General features: G+C 59.1%; 1 protein-coding gene across 1 annotated transcript; it reads left to right on the plus strand.

Moving 5' to 3' along the window:
* The first annotated feature begins 4,059 nt into the window (after positions 1 to 4,059).
* Positions 4,060 to 15,898, plus strand: RASD2 (RASD family member 2). The gene is made up of 3 exons (XM_047864852.1): positions 4,060 to 4,462; positions 9,341 to 9,734; positions 13,465 to 15,898. Exons 2-3 carry the CDS (start codon positions 9,464 to 9,466, stop codon positions 13,992 to 13,994), a joined length of 801 nt encoding a protein of 266 aa, XP_047720808.1. The 5' UTR covers positions 4,060 to 4,462; positions 9,341 to 9,463; the 3' UTR covers positions 13,995 to 15,898.
* Positions 15,899 to 20,044: the final 4,146 nt, after the last annotated feature.

Raw genomic sequence — 20,044 nt, forward strand, 5'->3', positions numbered from 1 at the left:
TAAAAACTCACAGCGTGCAAGACGCTGCCCTTAACGACGTGGGAATACAGAGATGATTCAGGCTCCATCCCCACTCCAAGGAGCTCAGGAGCAAATGGGGATGGTGAGGCGTGTGCCCAAAATGTAAGGCAGGATGTGACACAGGCCATGAAGGAAGCAGTCACATGAAGACTACGGTATGCATTGCATGCAAGGTCCTGGTGAGAGGCATTTTACACGACGTTTTAATTCTCCCAACAACCCATAAGGTAGAAACTGTAACACCCACTGTACAGGTAAAGAAACTGAGGCCTAAAGGAATGGTCAGTTACCTACTGTGCAAGAGTCGCTTTTTTTTGTTTGTTTTTTTTTTTGTTTTTTTTCTGTGTTTTTTCTTTTTTTTTTTTTTTTTCTGCTACAGGATCCCAGAAGAGGATAACACTATTCACACGGTTAGAAAGGCTAAGAGGCTTTGTGGGGAGTGCTCAAATGTTGTGCTTTGAAGGATGTGTGGAAGTTCACTGGGTAAGGATAGAGAAGTTATCCCAGATAGAGGGATCGATATATGCAAAGGCCCGGAGGAGGGAAATCGCAGCCTCTTGAGGGGACCTGGAACTGGTTTGATTTAGCTGCAAGGCAGGCTGACGGTGGGACACGATGGGAACTAGATCCTGGTCGGAGGCTTTGTACGCTGGACTAAAGAGTTCAGATTTTGTGTCTTCAGCCATGGGGAGCCATTGAGAATTCTTGAGCAGGGGATGGCATTATTTGGAAAAAGATTAAAGCGGTCATGGGTTATGGGGAGCCCAGGAAGGAGGGAGATGGTGACGACAAACGGTCCACGCGAGACGGTGAGGCAAATGGACGGCGGGAGGAGGGTAGGAAAGTGGATACGTGGCGAAGTGTGCTGTCGCCACATGAGGCTTCTTTGGGCATCGATCCCTATGTGCACCTGCTTATTGACTGAGTCATTCTGCACTTGAGGAGGGGCAGGGGTAGGGGCAGGAGCAGGTGGGGCTCCTGGGGCCTTGCAATTCCAAGTGCAGCAGCCCTCAAGATATGATCCATGGAAATACCGGGGCGCCTGGGTAGCTCAGTTGGTTGAGCGTCTGACTTCGGTTCTGGTAGGATCTCACGGTTCGTGGGTTCGAGCCCCGCGTCGGGCTCTGTGCTGACAGCTCGGAGCCTGAAGCCTGCTTCGGATTCTGTGTCTCCCTTCTCACTCTGCCCCTCCCCCGGCTTGTGCTCTGTCTCTCTCTCTCTCTCAAAAATAAATAAACATTAAAAAAAAAAAAAGATATGGTCCACGGAGCGTGACCCGCTCAGAGTGGAGGACTGGGCTGAAGCAGAGGGCTCTTGGGCGGGCTCAGAGCTAGCCACCTGCCACATTTCCTGCATGGGAGCGGGATAACTGGCCCGATGGCCTAAGTGCTTCTGACCCCAGCCTTCCAGGTGAAACATGACACCCTGCCCGCCTCCCGCTGTTGAGCTCACAGCCTCTGTGTAGAGCTGAGCACAAACCCTCCTGGGCCGAAGCCAGTTCCTAGAAGCAAAGTCTGGATGTGCCGGGCTTGGATCCTGCCACTTGCCGGCTGGGTGACCTTGGGCACATCCCTTCGCCCGAGCCTAGATTTCACATCCTCTGTTTATTTTTTTTTTTAATTTTTTAATGTTTATTTATTTTTGAGACAGAGACAGAGTGCGAGCAGGGGAGGGGCAGAGAGAGAGGGAGACATAGAATCCGAAGCAGGCTCCAGGTTCTGACCTGTCAGCACAGAGCCCGATGCGGGGCTCGAACCCACAAACTGCGAGATCATGACCTGAGCCGAAGTCAGACGCTTAACCGGCTGAGCCACCCAGGCGCCCCTCACATCCTCTGTTTAAACACAATCAAGTAATGCACGTGCTGCGCTCTTCACCTAGTCCCTCCTCCTTCGCCTGCCTCATCTTCTCTGGTTGATGTCCCGAGAGGATCTCAAGACCACACAGGGACAAGCAGAGCAAACCGCTTTCAAGAATCAAGGTCCAAGATGATTTCAGCGTTTTTGTCACTCTGTGGACCTAGTATATCACACCCATTTTATAGGTGACACAACCAAGGCTCAGGTGAATTTCTTTAGCTGAGTACCCCTGAGTCAGTAAGCAACCTGCACAACCATACAGGGTAGCCCTTTGTGACCCCATCTAGTCCTTGAAGAATAACTAGTCACGGAAATATGACTGGCCGGGGATCAAATATTTGAGGGGCTGCAGAGGCAGGACTTGAACGCTAGTCTCTCCCCCAGTGGAGTGGGACCCTCAGGTGAGTGGCCCTCCGACCGGAGAGAAGATTGGCAGACATTCGCCAGGTCCGAGGTTCGCAAGTGATGGACAGTTCTCCGGCTGATACAAAATATGTTTTGATAGACAGCCTGTGTCCCTTCAACGCATCACACAGTGAGAACATTCTCTCTTCAGCCTCCTGAAAGCATAAAGGAAGAAGTTTCCGTTGGGTGCTGATAGGTCTTTAACACCTCTCCAAACTTCGCCAGTCTTCCTTTTCCACTGAGGGCACATCTCAAGCCTTGGTATGCCGGTTTCCAGCTAGAATTTAATAACGTTCGTTTGTTTTCATTGTGTTTATTTTTATTCTACCTTCTATTTTTGGCAAGTGATACTGGCTTCCCATTTAAGGCAGTGATATAACGATCCTCTAAAAAACGTGTTGGCGGGGAGAGTTGGGCCTTGGATTTAAGAAAATACGAAGTAGTAAGTGGTGCATAGATATGGCAATGAGAATGATTGATGTCTTGCCCTAGTTCCAGGCGGGGAGAATGCAGGTGAGGGACGCACCGCCCAAGGCACCCGGCGCATCCCCGCGGGGCTCTCTCTACAGTGCTCTCCCAGACCCGCACGCGCCGACCTCCACTCAGGCGCGCGCGAGGCCAAGGCGACTCCGCGGCTCCTCCGGGCGGCACGTGCGGGTCCACGAGCCATCCCGCGGGGTCCCGCGATCTCGGGCATGAGGTGGCGGCGGCTCGGGGCGGGCGGGCTGGGCACCCGGCAAAGCACCTGGGCATTTCCGCGGTGGAGGAGCGCGCGGGAGTCCTGGAGCGCGGGCTGGGGACCCCGGGCGGCTGGCTGGGGGGGGACCCTCGCGGGTCACCTGAGGCCGGCGCGGGGTGCGTGTGCATGCGCGCGCAGACACCAGCCTCGCAGGCAGATGCCGCCTTCCGGTCACGGTGCGCGTCCCCGGCCGCCCCACCAGCGGCCCCGACCCCACGCGCCCGGGCACGCGGAGCGCCAGACTGCGGCGACCCGGCGGCCGCGGGAGGGGCGGGCGGGGCGGGGCCAGGCCGCGGGACCCGCCGCCCATTGGCCGAGCGAAGTGCCGGGGGCGGGGCGCCGGGGAAGGCGGGCGAGCGGGCTCCGGCAGGCTGAGCGGGCGCCCGGCGGCTGGACTGGCTGCTCGCGGGCCGCGGAGGGGGCGGGCGGACCCTGAGCGAAGGGTCCACCGAGGCACGCTCCGAAGTCTGATCTGGGCTTCTGCCCCTGGGTGTGCCACCGCGAGCCTCGGCTGCCACCGCTTTCCTGGGGGCGGGGGGGGGGGGGAGGGCATTGACCTCGCCCTGCGGGAGAGAGGGGCGTTCGCCTCCGGGAGAGGGAGGGAGGGAGGAGCTAGGGCCCGCAGAAAGTTCGCCTCCTCTGGGGGCCGGAGGAGGTGAAGTGGGAGGAGGAGCGGGTTTCAGGCTAACTCGGAGCTACGTGCAAAACCTTGGGGCGGCGTTCAAGGCCCCCTCCCACACGCGCGCGGAGCCGAGCGCCCTGCTCCTCCTCCGGCTGCTGGCGTAGCCTCGCCGGGAGAAGGGAGCCGTTCCTCTGGCGCGGGGACAGCTGCAGAGCTGCAGGCAGAGGAGGAGGCCGCGGCGAGACGGGCAGCACCCCCAACCCGAGCGAACCCCTTTGGCGCGGGCGGAAAAGGTGGCATAGGCGGCCAGCACAGGTTCGCCCACTCGGGACGCGCACTCCCGCACGCACCCACACACCGCCAAAGGACCCTCCAGGAGTGTCTGAGGACCCTCTTTAAGCCCCGGAGTCGTCCCTACCACCCTCCCCCAGCCCCGGAGACCTAGGCGGGGACCCCGGGATCGGACGTCCCCGTGCCTCCGGGCACCTGGCTCAGCAGGAGTCCCCCGGGTCGGGGCAGGGCGGGGTCGGCAGCGGCGAGCCCGAGCCCCCCCGGCGCCCAGGCCCCTCGGAGCCCTCAGAACCCACCCATGGGGTACCGGCTCCCCGCGTCCCCTCGCCCGGCTGCGCCCAGCTCGGCGCCCCCAGCCGCGCAGAGGAGGAGCCCGGCGCAGTGACCCGGGAGCCGCTGCAGGAAGCCTCGGCGGCGGTGGCGGCGGCGGCGGCGGAGGCTGGAGAGGCAGGCGGTTCCCCGCACCTCCAGGCGCTTCCAGGCAGCCCTCCAAGCCGTGCCAGAGGCCCGGCTGGCCATTCTCAGGTAGGAGAGAGACCCCAACAGAACTGGGGGGCTGGCTGAAGTGGGGGAAGCCAGAAAGAAAGGTTGGAGGCTTGTGGGGGGGGGGGGCGGGGAGGACTAGAGGAAGCTTTACATGACCAGGGACAGTTAAACCGATGGAGCACCTACTGTGTGCCGGGATCATAGGCAACTTTACATATCTAGAGCAAATGATACTAGTTGAGCACCTACTATGGGTCCGGCTGAGTGCTAGGCCCTTTACTTCTCCCTGGTAGGAAAGACTTAACTAAGCTTCTACTATGTGCTAGATGTGTAGCTGGGAGCCTTCCGTTTAAGGGACCTAGAGCAATAGCCATTTAAATACGAGGACACTGAGGCTCAGGGAGGAAGTGGCACTTAACCTTCCCCAAACACTCCCACCCCCTTCCTGAGCTGGCTGCTGCCTGTGGACCTGGATGGAGCTCCCTGGTGCCCCCCCCCCCTCCCCCAGCCCTGGTGAGGACTTCCTTTGAGGAGGGAAGATTAAGCAATACCTTCCTAGTTCGGCATGTCTTGAGCTTTTTGGGGGGTTGGTGCAAGGAGCGAGTTCCCTGAGTGATTCTTTTCCCTGGAAGTGTGTCCAGCATTCGGCTGGCCACAGGGCCTCCAAGTACCTCTGAGGGGCTCTCTCTGCCTTCTCCCTTTGCCCCGCTTCCTTGGAGGATAACAAAGGATGTTCTGGATTCCTGGCAGGTCGGAGGCCAGGCTGGGAAGGGGCAGCCGGCTCAGGAGCCCATGATTCAGGCTTGCAGTGATGAGGCAGGGTCCCCCAAGACCTCTGCCTGCATTCCAGTCCTATGCCACCTGGCTGTTCCACCTGGCCCCTTGAATGCCTAGAGGAAGTGCCTCAAAGGAACCCACTTGTCAGGAGCTGTATTAGCCTCTAGACTTCTCGCTGAACAATCCGGGCCACACTCCGGGTTTGTTTCTGCAGTTCCCAGTTGATAGATGACCAGCCCCACCGGCCCAAACCATTTGCTGAGCTGGTGAGAGGCAGGGCTGGTCTGCCGGAAGCTGACGGCCTGCCTGTTTTCTGCCACCCCGAGCTGCCAAGGGTGATGGGGTTGGCTTTGCAAAGCCCCCAGGACACCCCTCAGTGTGGGGATGGGAGCAAGTGGATAACGTGTCCGTCCAGAGAGGCTGGCATGTGTGCTAATGGAGGAGGCTTGAGGTGTGTGGGAGGGAGAGGGGGAGCACTGGTTCTGTGAACAAGCTTTGGGGTCCCCCCGGGGAGAAGGACACGTCCAGACTCCTGTCCTGATGTCCTCGTCCATCTGATCCCCTCCATCTTCCAGGCAGGCCCCGAAGGGAGAGGTTTGGGGGAGAAGAAGGGGGTGAACCCACAGATGCATCGGCTAGGAGCCGGCTGGGCAGGGTTTGGGGGTGAGTCCTGGGCAGAATGCCTGCCCCCAGCTGTCTGCAGGGAGGGAGAGGGAGTGGGTGTATAATAGGCCTCAGGGGTCATTCCTCTGCCTGACGCCAGCTGAGGCTTCCCTGAGTCAGGCACTGTTTTGAGAAAAACTGGTTTGGGCCAGGGGGTAGGTTTTTATAGAGGTAAGAGCCCAGGCTTTGGAGCCCATCAGCCTAATTGTAATCCTGGCCTGGCCGGTAATCTGTGTGAGTCAGCCAGGCCGACCCCCAGTGTGCCCATCAGTTAGTAGACTGATGCTGGTCTGCTCTTCACGGGACCGTTGTGAAGTCATTGGAACAAGGAACACGAAGTGCCCGGCATGATGGGAGCCCGCCTGGCTGTTCCCCCGGGGATTGTGGGGGGGGCTGTTCCTGACAAGTGGGGTTCCACCCCATCCCTGGTCTGGGACTTTCTGCTCCCCCCCCCCCCCCCCCGCTGGGTGCCCTTCAAATGGCCCCGGGCTGGGGTCAGCTGAGTGACCCAGAACTTGCATTTGGGTCCTTGTGCTGCTAGCGGTCCCCATTGACCACTCTCTGAGCCTCCAGGGTTGGGCTCTAAATTCTGGAAGGGCCCTTTGATCTCGGATGCCCACCTGCTTCTCACTGGGCGGCCCCGGCTGAGGGTGCAGGGAGGAGAGAAGCCAGGCCCACAGCTGCCCACAGTGCCTCCTCTGGGGCAGGAGAGGGAGGGAGGATGCGGGGGCGGGAGGTGGAGCCCACGGAATCGCTGTCACCTGGCGTCCAGGTGTCTGGGTGCCTCACACAGCCCCACGTGGCTGAGGCCATGTGAAGAGTCACAGTCTCCTCTTGGAGAAGAAAGCCGTGTTTCCCTCTCTCTTTGCCTCTTTCTGATGCCTTGTCTCCTCCCTGACTGTCTGCCTCTTCTCTCTGACTTCAGGCCCATCCAGGCACTGATATGCGCACATCTGTACCAGGAGCCCCCGGGGCTAGAGGCTGGGCAGGCGGTGATGGAGACCAACATTGTCCCTGGGGGCTGCTGGCCTCCTTCCCTGTCTGTCTAGACAGAGGTGATCACCAGCAGAGTCAAGTTCCCCGCAGAGGGGCTAGGGAGGGGGCTGTCGTGGAAAAGAGGCGTGGGGCCTCTTTCCCCCCATCTCTGAAGGCCCAGGCTGCCTTGCCAGCCCCAGAGGACACGGAGAAGCCTTCACTGCTTTTGGTCTTGCGGCCTCCCTGTCCCCACCGCGCGCCCATGGGTGTGCCCGGGGCACCGAGACCCTCCTCAGCACCGCACCTGGGCCAGCCAGGTGGGAGGAGGAAGAGGGAGAAGGCCTCAGAAGGAGGTTTCGGGTGAGCTCCAGAGGCAGACCCACTTGCTTCATTCATTCATGGCTCATTTATTGAGCACTTGCTGTGGACAGGGCACCAGAATCCCGTGGGATAAATGGAAAGAGGGCCGCGGGCGTGAATTGGGGGGAGGGGGATGTGGGGATCTTCGCCTCGGAGTCACTGTCCTGGCTCCCTTATGAACTACAGAGCCCACTCATGTAGACCTTTAAGCTTCAGGGTCCTTATTTGTGAAATGGGCAGGTAATCTCTTCCCCGTCGGCAGGTGGTGAGGAGACGCCATTGCGTGGGGCACACCGCCTGGGGTCAGATCTCTCTTTGCTGGTTACTGGCTGTGTGACCATGAACAAGTTAACTAAACTTCTCTGTGCCTCAGTAACTTCCTCTGTAAACTGGGGTAACACCACCTACCTTCTGGGGTTCCTGAGGGATGGAACGACTTATTCCACGCTCAGCACTTAGAACGCTGCGGCCTCTGTTGACTGCGCGGTAAATTTCAGCTACCCTGATTGTCCTGTACTTAGCACAGTACTTGGCACACGGCAGGGGCTGGGCTAATGGTGATGGTCACAGCTCCAGGCTCAGGGTCAGCGGTGTGCTGAGTGGGCTTATTGTGTGTGCACCTCTTTGCGATTCATTCATCGAGGTCCTCTTGGTAGCTTGGAATTGGCCGTGGTGGGAATGCGTATGCCGCAGAGATTGACAAACACTGCCAATAAGAGCTTTTTAAAAAGATACTTTTGAGAGCTGGTTTACTGCACAGTGGCTCTCAGTGGGGCAGGGCGAGCAGATACTGATGCCTGAATGCCCTGCACAGGACGTTTGCCAGGGGGTCTCTCCACCTCCAGTCTCTTAGGATAATGGCAGACATAGAACATTATGAGGTTGGAGAGAGCCTTGGGGTAAGTGGGTGCGGCATTCTAGGCTACTGCGCTGGGGCAGCCAGAAAGGGGGGGTGGGGACCAGCTGTAGGTAGCATGTACAGCTCCCTGTGCACATGGAGAAAAAGGTGCCTCCCCTGGGCAGATGAACTCCACAAAGACAGCCCTCCCCTTTCCCTCACACTGGGTGCCTTGTGCAGTGCCCAGCCTGCACAACCGTGCGTGGCAGTGGCTGAGGGCAGAAGGGATCGCTACTCCAGCAGGCCTGTATCCACTTCTAGTTCCTAGAGAGGGGAGGGATTCCTGTTGGGGTGGGGCAGGGAGCGAAAAGCCTTCTGAGAGGAGGTGATATTTGAGCCAGGCCCTGAAACATGAAGAGAAGAGGGTGTTCTGGCAGAGGGACTAGCATGAGCTAAGAATTGGAGGCAGATCTCAGCAGAGCTCCAACAGAGCGATGGGCTCGGGGATTCTAAGGGGATTCTGGTGGGTGCTGACATAGGAAAGGAGGGTGGCGGGGCCGGGACTGGCCTCTGGGGGCTTATTTATGTTCCATTTGGGCTTTGGAGCTGGGATCCAGTTCAGCCTCTTCCACAAGCCCAGGAAGCTCCCATAGAAAGTTCTGGGTAGCCCTGGGAGCTCTGAGGCACTTGAGCCGTTCCTGGGTCGTTTCTCTGGCCCACGTCCCCTAGTCTAGATCTCTGGGTCTCCTGGCAATAAGCAAATTCCCAGGGGCTGGGGGTGAAATCGCTGGGCCCTGGGTGGGTGGGGAGGATGTGGTCTGGACATGGCCTTTCCCCGTTTCTGGGAAGGCTGAAAGGCCACAGCCCGCCGGGCCCAAGAAATGCTCTCTAGCGCCAACTCCAGGTCGTGCCCTGGAGTCACAGCTCCTGGGAGGCCCGAGTTGGAAAAGGACGGAAGGACCAGGGAGAGGTCAGGTTCTAGCAGGAGTTACTTAACATTTTGCCACCTCAGCGCGGGCCACAGCCCTGTGAGCGGAGTCCCTTTTACAGCTGGGAAAAAGTAACTCCCAGGGAACTTAAGCTCCTTGCCCATGAGCAATAGCGAACGGGCGGTAAAGTGAGGAATCGGGCCCCAGCGGTTCCGGGCCGGAGTCAACAAAGGGTGAATGGCCGCAAGGGCGACCGAGGGCACGCGTGAGGGGGGTGAATGAGGAGGAAGGAGGCCTCAGAGGGCACGAACAAACGAGCGGGCAGAGCTGCTAGGCCCCTTAGAGACGCCCGAGTCTAACGCCCCCGTCTTACAGACAGAAGACGGACGCCCAGACAGGAGCCGCGCAGAGGAGGCCAAGGCCGCCAGCAAGAGGCTGCAAGGCCGGGTCCAGGGCCTCCTGACACCCGCTCCCCGCTCTGTGCCGCAGTCCCGAGCCATGATGAAGACCCTGTCCAGCGGGAACTGCACGCTCAGCGTGCCCGCCAAGAACTCGTACCGCATGGTGGTGCTGGGCGCCTCGCGGGTGGGCAAAAGCTCCATCGTCTCCCGCTTCCTCAACGGCCGCTTCGACGACCAGTACACGCCCACCATCGAGGACTTCCACCGGAAGGTCTACAACATCCGGGGCGACATGTACCAGCTGGACATCCTGGACACGTCCGGCAACCACCCCTTCCCTGCCATGCGCAGGCTGTCGATCCTCACAGGTGGGTGCCGGGGGCGGGCGTGCGCGCTCGGCAGCGGACCGCGTGCGGACAGAGCGCGTGGCGTGTCCGCCGTCTGCAGTGAAGCTCCCAGCAGAGCCCCCTCGTGAGGGTCAGAGAGGTGTCGCCGGGCAGGTGGTCGAGCTGGGGCCCCGATTCTGCGCCGTGTGGCCGTGGACCGAGTACCCGTGACCGTGGTGCCACCTTCCAGATCGGGAGCCGACACAGGCAGGCACTGGGACGGTCCCTCTCCGGGGAACAGAGGGGCTGCTGCCTTCCTCCTGCAGGAGGTGGCCCCGCAGGACTCCGGGGCCTGTGGTCAGTCTGCCGGGCTCGGGTCTGTTGACACCCCAGGCCCTTGCTGCCTCTCAGAGCGGTAAAGGCAGGACCGGGGCAATGGCCAGAGTGATGCTGGGGGCTCGGCAATGGTCACGGGAATGGTGGTGGCAATAGCTAACACGTACTGAGGGCTGTGTGCCTGGGCCTGTTCTTACAGCTTAGCATGGATTTATTTCATCCTCACAATTAACCTAGGAGACGGGTCTTTTGCACTTTGCAAGTGGGAAAAGTGACGCCCAGAGAGGTTAAGCTACTCCAGGCGGTAACACAGGTGGTCGGTGGCAGTCTGGTGCTTATTCTCTACCACTAAACTGTCCTGTAGTCTGCTGGCCCTACTGGGAACACTGGGGTGGCCAGAGAGATTGTCAGGGATTAAGGGGGCAGGTGGAGAGGTGGGACCTGGCCGATGCTTGCCTTCCTAAGGCGGTTTCACGCGGTGGCCAAGAGGGCAGCCCGAAACCCGTCTGCCTGGGGCAGTTGCTTCCCAGTTTTATTCCTCTGGGCAAGCAACTTTCTCTCTTTGTGCCTCGGTTTTCTCTCTGTAAGAGCCGCACATCAGCACCCACCCCACAGGCCACTGTGGAAATGAAGTGAGTTAATACAGCAAACGTGCTTGCTGAACAGATAGTGAGTGCTCAATAAACAACAGTCGTAACCCAGCATTTACAGAGTGCCTGCTATGGGCTACGCAGTCATTTCCTTTTCTTTTTAAAACGTTTTAATGTTTATTTTTGAGAGAGAGACAGAGACAGAGCACGAATGGAGGAAGGGCAGAGAGAGAGGGAGACACAGAATCCGAAGCAGGTTCCAGGCTCTGAGCTGTCCGCAAGAGCCTGACGTGGGGCCCGAACTCAGGAACCGTGAGATCATGACCCGAGCCGAAGCCGGACGCTTAACCGACTGAGCCACTCGGATGCCCCAACTCAGCCATTTCCTAAGCATCCTTCTCCCATGGCTGGGCAGTGATGCAGGGAAGGAATGAGCAAGTACCCCTCTAGCCATCACTAAAATAGCCCCCCACATCGAGATGCTTTTGCACCAAGAAACCTGTGCTGTGCGGACTCCTCCCCCAACACCCTGGCCAAGCCCTGTCCTTGAGCACCCTGGGCAGATGGCTTCTTCTTGCGGGCTGTCCTTGCTGACCGTCTGACCCAGATCACATTTCACCCCCCACCCTGTGGTTTGGAGAGGCACTGTGTGGATGGAAGGAGCCCTGGGTTGACCTAGGTTCCAGTCCTGGCTCCACCACGGCTTACCTGTGTGACCCGGGGTCCGATTCTCGGTCTCCTTGGCTGTGCAACGGGCATAAGCTTGCTTCCCCTGCAGTGTGGCTGTGGGGACTGAAGGAAGGCACTGGGGACACTTCCAACACGTGGAGGTCAGCTCTCCTTGCCTTGGGGAGGGGACCGGGTGCCCGCTGATGTCACAAAGGCTAACACCAGAGGGAGGGAGAGCCATGTGGAGCAGGACCACGTGCGTATTTCCAAAATTAATTTTGAATGACACAAACAATATGCAAACACACCCTCCTATAAACCCGAATAAGCCTAAAAAGCCCCCTTGACCTGTGTCCCCAGCTCCAGGCTCCTGTCCCCTCTCTGGAAGTGGCCCACCCCCTCAGTCTGGTGGGGACTGTTCTGGACCCCACCCCCCCTCCATGAACACACTGACCTTTACACTTGTATCCTGTTTGTAATAGGGAGTATTTTCGCCCGTCTCTTTTGAACGCGCACTTATCATTCGGAACACATCTGTCTGCTGCTTGCTTTTTTCACTCACCAGCTCGTGCCTCATTTTCCAACCTGGTGCAGAAGGAAACTCTGAAAGCCATTAATTCTGCCGCCAGCTCTCTTTCCAGCTGCCAGCCAGGCTGCCTCTGAAGCTTGGCATTGCAGTCTTGCATTTGAATATGTCAAGGCCGCTGAGTCCTCAGGGGCCCAGGATTAGCCTAATGGGACGGGGTTGGCATCCCAGGCAGAAACGGTCGCCAGGCCTGGGGCTGCCTTTTGCAAGCACCTCTCTAAACAGCCCACACCCCCCATTCCTTCCATCCCATCACACCCATTCGCCCAGCTTTGTGGACACCCACTGTGTGCGGGGCCCTGGGGGACGAGGACGCAGGTGACACTGTCTCCCTCTGCTCCAGAGCTCTTGGTGAGGGGCATTCCCACTGGCCGGAGTATGGTTCCGAATGTGGCATGCGCTGTTATGGCGGGACAAATGCCGTGCTCTGGGGGTCCGCAGAAAGGAGGCAGCCGTGCTTCCAGAAGGGAGAATGGCTGGATTCTCCTCTCCAGACGCTGGGCCAGTCACCGACCCCCCTGAGCCTCAGTTTCCTCGTCTGGGAAACAGGGATTTGGGCATCTCCCCCCGGGTTCTTATGAGTTGAAGCCAAAGTTCAGAGAAGGTGCTTTGGGTGTGAGCTTGTGATCCCTGTAGTAAGTTTTAAAAATTGGGATGTGGGCACTGCCTGTGCTCTCCCTGGCTCCCCAGCCACCTCCAAATTGCCCGTTTCAGACCCAGGGACCCGTCTTGAGTGATGCAGCGAGTGGAAGTAGGGACCGCCTGGGTCTTGGAGGCTAGCGCTCATTGGTCCATGATTTATTCAAGAAGCAGGGAGCATCTCCGTGTGCCAGGCACCGGCCGGGTGAGGATAGAAGCAGGTCCGAATCTTGGCCTGGCCACATTCATGCTGTGTGACCTTGGGCCCTCTCTGAGCCCCTCTCTGCTCACCGACACCAGGAAGGTAACGAAAGCCCCCTCAAGGAGGTTTTGGGAGGAGCCGGGGAGGAACCCACGCTGGCATGTTCTGATTGTCCTCTCCATACCTAAGACCTCTGAGGACGTGCCACACTCCATTCAGTATCCTGTGAAAAGCCCTGCCGGGAGGCTGTATTTCATCCCTGTGGGACAGATGGGGAAATGAAGGTTCAGAGAGGCCGTGGGACCCGCTCAGGGCTGCGTGGCCAGTAAGTGGCGGGGGCAGGATGTAAGCCTAGGCCTGACTGGTGCCAGTGCTCTGAGTTCCTGCGATGTGTCAGGCGCTATCCAGGCCCTGGGGATGTGCACTGAACAAGTCGGGCAAGACCCCTGCTGTCATGGAAATTGTATTTATTATGATAACTCTAACACAGTCTGCATGAATTCGCAAGCCACTCACCCCACGGCCAGCTCTGCGGGGAACTGTAGGGGGAATTAACTGCGTTGTGCCACGCGTTAGCTCATGTGCCCTTGGTCAAGGGCTTTAACCCTCTGGGCCTCAGCCTCCCGCTCTGGAAAATGGGGAGAGGAGTGACTCCCCCATAGACTCACCGGGAGGGCGGAGTCAGCGAGGGGAGGGGCGGTGGGGGTGGGGGTGGGGCGGCCTCACCACCTGGGGTCCCTCTCCCCGCAGGGGATGTCTTCATCTTGGTGTTCAGCCTGGACAACCGGGAGTCCTTCGACGAGGTCAAGCGCCTCCAGAAGCAGATCCTGGAGGTCAAGTCCTGCCTGAAGAACAAGACCAAGGAGGCGGGGGAGCTGCCCATGGTCATCTGCGGCAACAAGAACGACCATGGCGAGCTGTGCCGCCAGGTGCCCGCCACCGAGGCCGAGCTGCTGGTGTCGGGGGACGAGAACTGCGCCTACTTCGAGGTGTCGGCCAAGAAGAACACCAACGTGGACGAGATGTTCTACGTGCTCTTCAGCATGGCCAAGCTGCCCCACGAGATGAGCCCCGCCCTGCACCGCAAGATCTCCGTGCAGTACGGCGACGCCTTCCACCCCCGGCCCTTCTGCATGCGCCGCGTCAAGGACGTGGACGCCTACGGCATGGTCTCGCCCTTTGCCCGCCGCCCCAGCGTCAACAGTGACCTCAAGTACATCAAGGCCAAGGTCCTTCGGGAGGGCCAGGCCCGTGAGAGGGACAAATGCACCATCCAGTGAGCGGGAGGGACGCCGGGGTGGGCGCTTGGGCGGTGCCTTCCGGGAAGTGTCCCCCCCCCCCCCCCCCCGTGCCCGCTGCCCGTGCCCCCCGCCCCCGACGAGACCCCAGTGGCAGCCGCGTTCGAAGGCCTCTGGCTCCAGACCGGGGCACCCCAGCCTCTGACCTCTGTGTGTTCTGCCTCCTCGCCGCTTCCCTCTGATTCTGCTTTTTTCGAGGTGCCCCCCCCTCCCCCGGCGCATTTAGCCCCTCCCCGCGGGGACAGGTCACTGCGGGGCTGGGGACAAGGGTGGGAGACATCCGGACTTGTGCCGGTCCCCAAGTCAGAGCCTTCTCGTCCTTGGGGTTGGAGGAAACGCTGACGCAGGAGGGGCCGGAATCCCTACGCGGACGGAGCCTTCTGGAACGGTCGCGGGTGGAAACGACTCCCGGGGTCTCCGCCGTGCTGCTTGAGACCCCAGACTCTCGCCCTCTCCGACTCAGCTGTTTGGGCCCCTGCCCCCAGGGTGGCCCCCAGCCGTCCCGGTCGGTCGGGGACGTGAGCCAGCGGCGGCTGTGTGTGTGAAGAGGGGCGTGGCCACGTCTCCCTGCCCACGGCCGTCCGTCTGGCGGATGCCTCGTCTGCTGGTTGTGTGTTGCTAATCGTTGTCCTGTAAAAGCTACTGACGCCTCGTTGGCCAGACCCCCGCCCAAGTTAGACCCACCGCCTCTGCTGGGGATGCCTTCCTCCCCCTTCCCAGACAGGGTTCCCCGTGGCCTGCCTGCAGCTGGACACTGCCCTCGATAATGAGCTTCACAATTTACATTTGCACGGGGCAGGGGATGGGGGGGGGGGGGGCAGGCTGGGGCTGCTTCTCCTGCCCCCATTTTGCAGAGGAGGTGGCTGAGACTCGGGGGGGGGTAGGTGACATGTCCCAGCGCCGCCCCCCCCCCACCTCCCCGTACCCCCCGCGCTTCACCTCGTTCAGGGCAGGGCTCTGCCTAGAACCACGCCGTCTTCTACTGTGCTCGTTCCTCAAGCATTTATTGAGCGCCTGCCGGGTGCCGGGTCCACTGTGTGCTAGGAAACAAAGAGGATGAGCAGTGCACTTTATGACCCCGAGGCCAGGCCCATCCCCAGCCTCTCGGCCTGTTCCCCTTCACCCGCATGGCCTGTACCCACCCCTGCTGCCCGTCTGTCTCGTGCATTTGGAGCTTTTGCGGTGGGGGGCGGGGGGGTGCTGCAGGTGCAGCTGGGAGCCAGAGCTGAGCCCGGAGAGGTAGGTGGAAAGCTCCTCGTGGGTCTTTCCCTCTTGTCTGGCGCTGGACTGCTGCGTCCTGGGTGTGACGGGATTGGAGCCCGTAGACCGAAGGCCTGTCGTCAGCTCTTAGCAAGTACGTTTTGTGTCTTAATCTCCTTTAAAATATTGAGATTTAGGGCTACAAGGAACCTTAGCGATCACCTAGTGACTCTTTCTGAGGCCCAGAGAGGGTGAGCAACTCGCCCCAGCTCACACAGCAAGTCTGTGAGCGGCAGAAGCAGGGCTAAGTCTGGGCGTTCGGCACGCACCCCGAGGTGCCCCCTCTCCTGATGCTCCCTCTGCCCTTGAGGCCTTCAGAGAATGGAGGTGTCTTCCCCGAGCCTGTCTCTAGATGGGTCTTTGAGGGCTCCTATAAGTTCTGTGTACACGCCCACGTTTGTCTACATGCACCCGTGTGAACACCGAGATGTGCGTGTGCCCCGACTCCAGCTCTGCGTACCCGCTGCCTCCACCCTGCCACCTGCCGCTCAAGTCAGCGGCTCTGACCCTGCTTCTGTGCCCTCGCCCAGCCCCGGCCTGAGCCCTCCCAGTGGACTGGGTACCGTGGCCAGGGCAGGCGTGTGACCTGGTCCCACCCAGTGACGCCCCTGCTGCCCCACATCTCTGTGTATGCTACCAATTAAAGTGGGTTTGTTTCTAAGCTGTGTCCTTGACCATGTGTATTTTTCTGTATTTCCAAGGGGCGGCGTGTCTCTTCCTCCAACCAGAGCTGGCCTTTTCCTCCCTGGAACGCACCTGCCTGCTGCCCTTGCCCAGGAGGCAACGCTGAGTTAGTCCTCAAGTTTAAAAACGTGGGGAGGGGGCACCCCAAGACAGGAGGTTGTGCACCTGTCTTGGCCCTGCCCTTCTAGGTCTTCTGGGGGGTGTATGCTGAGCTGTCGGTGTCCCTCGAGAGGGGTGGCGGGGTCAAAGACACCCCCCGCCCCCATGGTTCATCAGCCCCCGGGGACCACCGTATCTGAATTCCGTGCAACTCGTCTTGAGCATTCATTTTGCCTCAGGGAACATTTGGAACTGTCTGGAAACATTCATTTTAAGTTTATTTATTTATATCGAGAGAGAGAGAGAGAGTGTGTGTGTGCAGGAGGAGCAGAGAAAGAGAGAGAGAGCGAATCCCAAGCAGGCTCCGCACTGCCAGGACAGAGCCCGATGCAGGGCTCGAACTCACGAACCGTGAGATCGTGACCTGAGCAGAACTCAAGAGTTGGATGCTTCACCGACTGAGCCACCCAGGTGCCCCTGGAAACATTTTTGAATCACCAAGACTTGGGTGGAGGGCTGCTAGCATCTAGTGGGTAGAGGCCAGGGGTGCTGCTGAGCACCCCCGTGTCCAGCTCAGCACCCCCATCATAAAGACTTATCTGGCCCCAAATGTCAGTAGTGGGCAGCCTCAGCTGGGACAGTTGGTCCCGGAGGCCAGGACATAGCCCAGGTCCGTGTGGTTGATTTGATGTACAACTTTATGGACAGAATTTAATAGACGCCGGGCAAGCAGAGCGAGCCTCGTGTGAGACGAGGCAGGTTGTGGGCGGGGACGGGGGTCGAGGGACAGGGACAAGGTCTCGTCCCTGTGCCACCCTGAACCTGCCACCTTAGGCCATGATTTTCCCTGGGCGGGAGGAAGAGGAGGGAACCAGCCATGCACCTGCCGTGTCTCACGCCGCCCTCACGTTTTCCAGCCCCATGAGAAACATCTCCCCTTGTCCACCCTTTCCCAGCCCTGGTCTTTGTAGAGGAGACAGGCCAACACCATCTCCTGCATCGCAGGCCGGTGCTAGATGGTAAGAGCTGGTGGGGAAGCAGCTGGGCACAGCAGAGCAAGCCTTCCTGGGGCGGGGTGGGAGGGGTGTGGCTAGAGCCTGGACCACCTCCGCTCTCTCCCCCGACTGGCGACTGTAAGTCACGTCCTTTCCCCCTTCCCCCCCTGCCCCCCCCCCCGCTGGCTCCGATATCCTCGTCTCTAAATGGGAGGTGGGATCAGGGCAGTTGGACCAGACAACACGCGACCAGCCCCTTGCAACCCTATGTTCTCTGCAAGAAGGAATTAATATTCCTATTATGTAATCCACAGCATTCCGCTCATTGCTAAATAGAACACGCTTGCTCCAGCCCCGGCCCAGCCCGCTCCCCGCACCCCCCCAGGCTCACCCTGGGATGGGGTTAATGATCACCGGGCTGGCTGTGGCAGAGAAGGAGACTTGCCCGATGCAAGAGAGGGAGAGAGGGTACAACGGGGTTGTAGGAACATTCCCCCACAGTGAAACCATTTACAGACAAGCACAGGACAGCCAGCTTAGCTCCTGACCTCGCGAAGGGAGCCCTGGGAATCTGATTTCAGAGAATTCTGCGCTGCAAACTCTAAGTACTTAGTCTGTTCTGCCTCCCTGAACCTGTCACTTACTCAGAAGAAAAACTTCAGTCTGGGTCACGGCTTGGTGGGGCTGCTGGAAAGCCAGCTGGGGCTCAGCAGCAAAGGCTGCTGGGAACAGGGGTAGGGACAGAGGGCTGGCCTTTGTTGAAGACCTACCGTGCACAGGGTGCCGTGCTCAGTCTGTTACCTGCACCCACTTACTGGATCCTCGTGGCAAAGCTATGTGGAGGGATTATGACTCCCTTTCTACATACCAGGGAACCGAGGCTCAGAGAGGCGAAGCCACTTGCCCGAGGTTGCACAGCTGTGTGGGCAGAGCTGAGCTAGAATCCACGTCTGATTGCAAAGCATGTTTTCATAACTGAGTTGGCTGAGGGGCTGCCCTCCGGAGGGAGAGAGGCTGGAGGGTTGAGGTCCGTCTGAACATAGTTCAGCAGCCTTGAGCAGATGTCATCACAGGGAGTAAGATACTCTGCGGCTCATCGCAAAAGGCCCAGCCCCTGTAATAGAAGAGCTTGACTTCTGTTTCATGGAAAAGTCCACCAGCGCCCGAGGGCGGCTCTGCTCCACAGGCCGTTCGGGCATCCAGGTTTCAGGCCGCCCCATCTCTTGGACCAGGCCACCATCTGCAAGGTCAGAGCCACCACCACATTCAGGTTCAGCCAGAGGGGGTAGGGGAAGAGAGCGCCGAAGATACATGTCTGCGGCTTTCGGGGGCCTTGGACGCACCCCTCCCTCTCCCTTCCGCTGGCCACGCACACCTGTGAGGAGGGCTGGGACAGACAGCTCCTTGCCAGGTGGCCCCGCGTCCAGTGGCAATCCTCACGGAAACACGGGAGACGCAATCCGTCTGGCCAGCTAACGGGCCACCCAGCACCCTCCCGCATCGGGTCCAGGCCTCGGGACGCCGTGTGCGCCCGACCTCACTCAGGAAGCGTCTCCACCTTCCCTGCTTCCTTAAAGCCGATCTGGGATTTATTCTCCCCTGTCCCTCGATGAAAACGCATCCATACCAAAGGCACTTCAGGTGGCAAATACAGCCTCAGTTACAAATCCCTGGTCCCTGTGATGACGGACATTTCAGTCTTTGATCAAAGGAAAGACCTTCCCTCCCACCCCCAGCGGTGGCCTGCTCGCACACAGAGGTCGGAATTGAGGGAGACAAGGACGGGCAGGTTCTCCTCTCTTCACTCTCTGGCTTCCCTTTTTGCTAATTCCAGTTTCTCTCTCCTCGGTCCTTGGGAGGTGGGTCTGGTAGGGGTGGGGGGAGGAGGTCAGAGGAGCAGGGAGGTTCTTGCGTGCCTGGCACTGTGGTGTCGCGGTAAGACAGCGTCATGCTCGGAGCATGGCGGATGTTTCACAATGATATTAAAATCGCAGGCATAGTTTCGTAGATTTTTCCGAGACCATCCCACCATCCCTGGCAAGGGCTCACCTGTGGGCATCTTGGTGTAGGTCTGTGCATCTTTATTTGGATTGCTTGCTAGGTCCTTCCGCAGCCTCTAGGAATGGTCTTTTTTTTTTTTTTAAGTTTACTTATTTATTTTGAGAGTGTGTGTGTGTGTGTGTGTGTGCAAGTGGGGGAGGGGCAGAGAGAAGGAGACAGAGAGTCCCAAGCAGCCTTTGCACAGTCAGCACGGAGGCTGGTTTGGGTCTCGAACCCACAAACCCGCAAACCACGAGATCATGACCCGAGCCAAAGTCGGACACTTAACCCCCTGAGCCACCCAGGCGCCCCACCTCTAAGAATTTTCTAATACCTGTCGGTTTCCTGTGCTGAGGCCTCTTTCCTCCAGGGTGCTCTCTCGGTCGGGGCTCACGCTCTCTTTCCCAAAACACCTTCTCACGGTGGACTCTTTCATATCATTGACATAGGTCGGAATTATGAGTCAGGCAGCTGGTTCTTGGCCGTATGTGTGGAGACTTTTGCCTTTGGTTTGGCACCTGGCTTTGGAATCTGAGATCAGTCTTGTTGGGTCTCAGCAGAAATGAAGAGAGAAGGTCAGGAGAGGCCACTGAGGGGATGGCAGGGCCGGCAGTTTCGATGTCTGGTGAGACCCGCCTCCTGGCTCACAGATGGCCATCTGAGGCGCGAGCTCTCTGGGGTCCTTTTATAAGGGCGCTAATCCTTATGTGGGCTCCTCTCATGACCCAGTCACCTCCCCAAAGGCCCCACCTCCAAATACCATCACATTGGGGGTTAGGTTTCCACGCCCGGACCTTGGGGGACACCTTGAGTCTATTACAGTCTATTTCCCCATTACTTTTTATTGTTCTAATGTTACATGAAAATATGATTTAGCTTGATTCCTGGGGGGGGGGGGGGGTTAGGGCACCTTTCTCGATTTTGCCCGGAAGGAATTGCCACAGGTCTGGGCCC

This window comes from Prionailurus viverrinus, chromosome B4 (assembly GCF_022837055.1).
Source record: "Prionailurus viverrinus isolate Anna chromosome B4, UM_Priviv_1.0, whole genome shotgun sequence".
NCBI lineage: Eukaryota > Metazoa > Chordata > Mammalia > Carnivora > Felidae > Prionailurus > Prionailurus viverrinus.

Coding starts and splice junctions, on each gene's coding strand:
- RASD2 (XM_047864852.1), top strand. CDS start 9,464: ATGATGAAGACCCTGTCCAGCGGGAACTGCACGCTCAGCGTGCCCGCC. Junction 9,735..13,464: donor CAGGCTGTCGATCCTCACAG/GTGGGTGCCGGG, acceptor CTCTCCCCGCAG/GGGATGTCTTCATCTTGGTG.